The following is a 2,688-nucleotide window of genomic DNA, read 5'->3' on the forward strand; positions in this document are numbered from 1 at the left end:
TTGTTAAATAAAACAGAAAAAGATCCGTCCATTGTGTTCTGCTACTGTGGAAACCTTGCTAATTTAGAGCTTACGGTCTTAATAGTCCTAGTATTACTGTGGTAGTTTTTTGTAATTCCATTTCTGTTACTATTTAATGTTTGTACTACTTAAACTATCGAATTTTGTTCTAGTGATTGTTATATTTAGTATGCTTTGTCTTCCTTATTTAGCATTGGCTTGGGTTCTTCTCTATCGTTGTTTCTTTTCTTCGATCTGCTTTTAGTTGAGCTGAGGGTCTATCGGAAACAACCTCTCTATCTCCCAAGGTAATGGTAAGGTTTATATACACACTACTCTTCTCAGAACCCCACTTGTGGATTTGCAATTGGATACTTTGTTCCGTAAAACTGCCTAAGCATGTGCTACTGGGAGGTAGTAGGTGTTAGGTGGAATAATTGAGGTGCACGCAAACTGGCCCAAACACCACCGTCATTTAAAAAGAAAAAGCAGCAACGTAGATTATTAAAATCTTGAATTAATGTTTGATCTTGTTACTTATTCCAATATTGTGATTGCTCTTAAGTTATGCTGGTTTGCTGACCTATCCTTAAAATTTCTCTTAATAAGGGAAAAAAGGGTGTAGCACTGAAATGTTTATCGTTGAATTCTTACCTTTTGCCAGAACGAATCAGAAGTCAATGATATGAATTCATTCACAAATTCCCTTCTTGTAATCATAACTATTGACTTTGGCTAAAAAAGTAAAAGAGAGCTATAAGTCGTTGTTCTGATGATGAATTCAACTTCGAATCATTTTCACTTTAACCATCTTAATCAATTGGCATGCCTAAAAACATTGAGATTGGGGTAGTGTGTAAAAGAAATAAATATTAGCATCTTTGATAACTAATTTTTTTTCTTCTGTAAATTTTAATAATCGTTAGTGGAGCGTAGATCTGGCCAGTTTGGTTATCCGTGAAAATTAAATTAATGACTTTTTTGGTTCATGACATCAAATAAACGTATCTAAGGACCACTTTGCCCATAGGAAAATGAAAAACCCAACTGACAGCGTCATTATGATGTTTGATTACTCTCATTTCCAATATTGTGTCTTATATTTAAGGGATATTTTTTTGATATGAAAACTATGTCCTCACTTCTTCTTTTCAGCTAAGTAGGTTGGCAAAATGTCCGGGCAAAGTCAGCGTTTGAATGTTGTTCCCACAGTTACGATGCTTGGAGTTATTAAAGCTCGCCTTGTTGGAGCAACAAGAGGCCATGCTTTACTGAAAAAGAAAAGTGATGCTTTGACTGTGCAGTTCCGTCAGATTTTAAAGAAAATAGTATCAACAAAGGAATCAATGGGAGATGTCATGAAAAATTCCTCCTTTGCTCTGACAGAGGCAAAATATTCTGCTGGTGAGAACATCAAGCACGTTGTCCTTGAAAATGTCCAGAATGCAACTCTTAAAGTTCGATCTCGACAGGAAAATATTGCTGGGGTGAAGCTCCCCAAATTTGAGCATTTCTCTGAAGGAGAGACCAAGAATGACCTGACTGGATTAGCTAGAGGGGGGCAACAGGTACAAGCCTGCCGTGCTGCTTATGTGAAATCTATTGAATTGCTTGTTGAGCTTGCGTCGCTGCAAACATCATTCTTGACTCTCGATGAGGCAATCAAAACCACAAATCGGAGGGTCAACGCCTTGGAGAATGTTGTGAAGCCTCGGTTGGAGAATACAGTTACTTACATCAAGGGGGAACTTGATGAATTGGAAAGGGAAGACTTTTTCCGTCTGAAGAAGATACAAGGTTACAAGAAGAGGGAGGTAGAGAAACAGGCGGCCGCTGCCAGGCTATATGTAGAGGAGAAGGCTGCCGAAGAAATTTCTTTGAAGAGAGGTATTACACTTCGTTCAGCCCATAACTTACTGTCCCACTCTTCACAGAGAGATGAGGACATTATTTTCTGATTAGGAGGTCAGCTTTTTATATAAGTTATGTTTATTGTCTAATATAGGAATGGATAATATTCTCGGATTGAGATATTTTCCTTGTCCAATAAGAGCTCTATGCATGTTTGTACTTAGTGAGCTCTATGGGGAGCTGCCTCATTGGCTAGTTATGTGTTTTTTTTTCAATTTTTTGATTCAATGACATCCTTGTACTTGTTTTCCCTGGGAGAGCTGTTGGATGGAAATTTTATTTTGAACACTGAAAAGCTTATCTTCTTTGCTGTCACAAAATTGTGTCATGTATTTGATAATATTCTCTCCCGTTACATGGACACTGCACCCAAAAAGATAACATTCTCTCCCGTTACATGGACACTGCACCCAAAAGCAAAAACACATTGAAAACTACCTTCCTTCGAAGGATTGAGGTGGGGATGCAGATGTACCAAAAAATTTCTCAGCTTTCTGGGGATAAACTTGTTCTAAGTCTATTAGTTCCCATAATCCTTTTGTATGGGTATATTGAGTACGCTGTATTTGGTAAAGAGGAAAGCACCATAAAATGTGCATAAGTTTTATGGTTCCTCCTACACATTTTCCTTTTGAATTCATTTGCTTATTCCGTGAAGTTGTAGGTTTGCTTCATGCTTTCAGATAGCTTCTTTTCTTGCATTTCTCCATTGCTTGGGGTCCCAGACTTTATGGATGGCATCAGCAGCATTTCATGTTGATGAAGTGTATATTCGTG

General features: G+C 37.7%; 1 protein-coding gene across 1 annotated transcript; it reads left to right on the forward strand.

The window, feature by feature from the left end:
• Positions 1 to 1,164: 1,164 nt before the first annotated feature.
• On the forward strand, positions 1,165 to 2,216 carry LOC107867812 (V-type proton ATPase subunit D; the record flags this gene model as incomplete). The annotated part of the gene is given in 1 exon segment (XM_047411890.1): positions 1,165 to 2,216. A coding segment is annotated over 1 exon segment (786 nt). The 3' UTR covers positions 1,959 to 2,216.
• Positions 2,217 to 2,688: the final 472 nt, after the last annotated feature.

Source organism: Capsicum annuum, chromosome 4 (genome assembly GCF_002878395.1).
Source record: "Capsicum annuum cultivar UCD-10X-F1 chromosome 4, UCD10Xv1.1, whole genome shotgun sequence".
Lineage (NCBI taxonomy): Eukaryota > Viridiplantae > Streptophyta > Magnoliopsida > Solanales > Solanaceae > Capsicum > Capsicum annuum.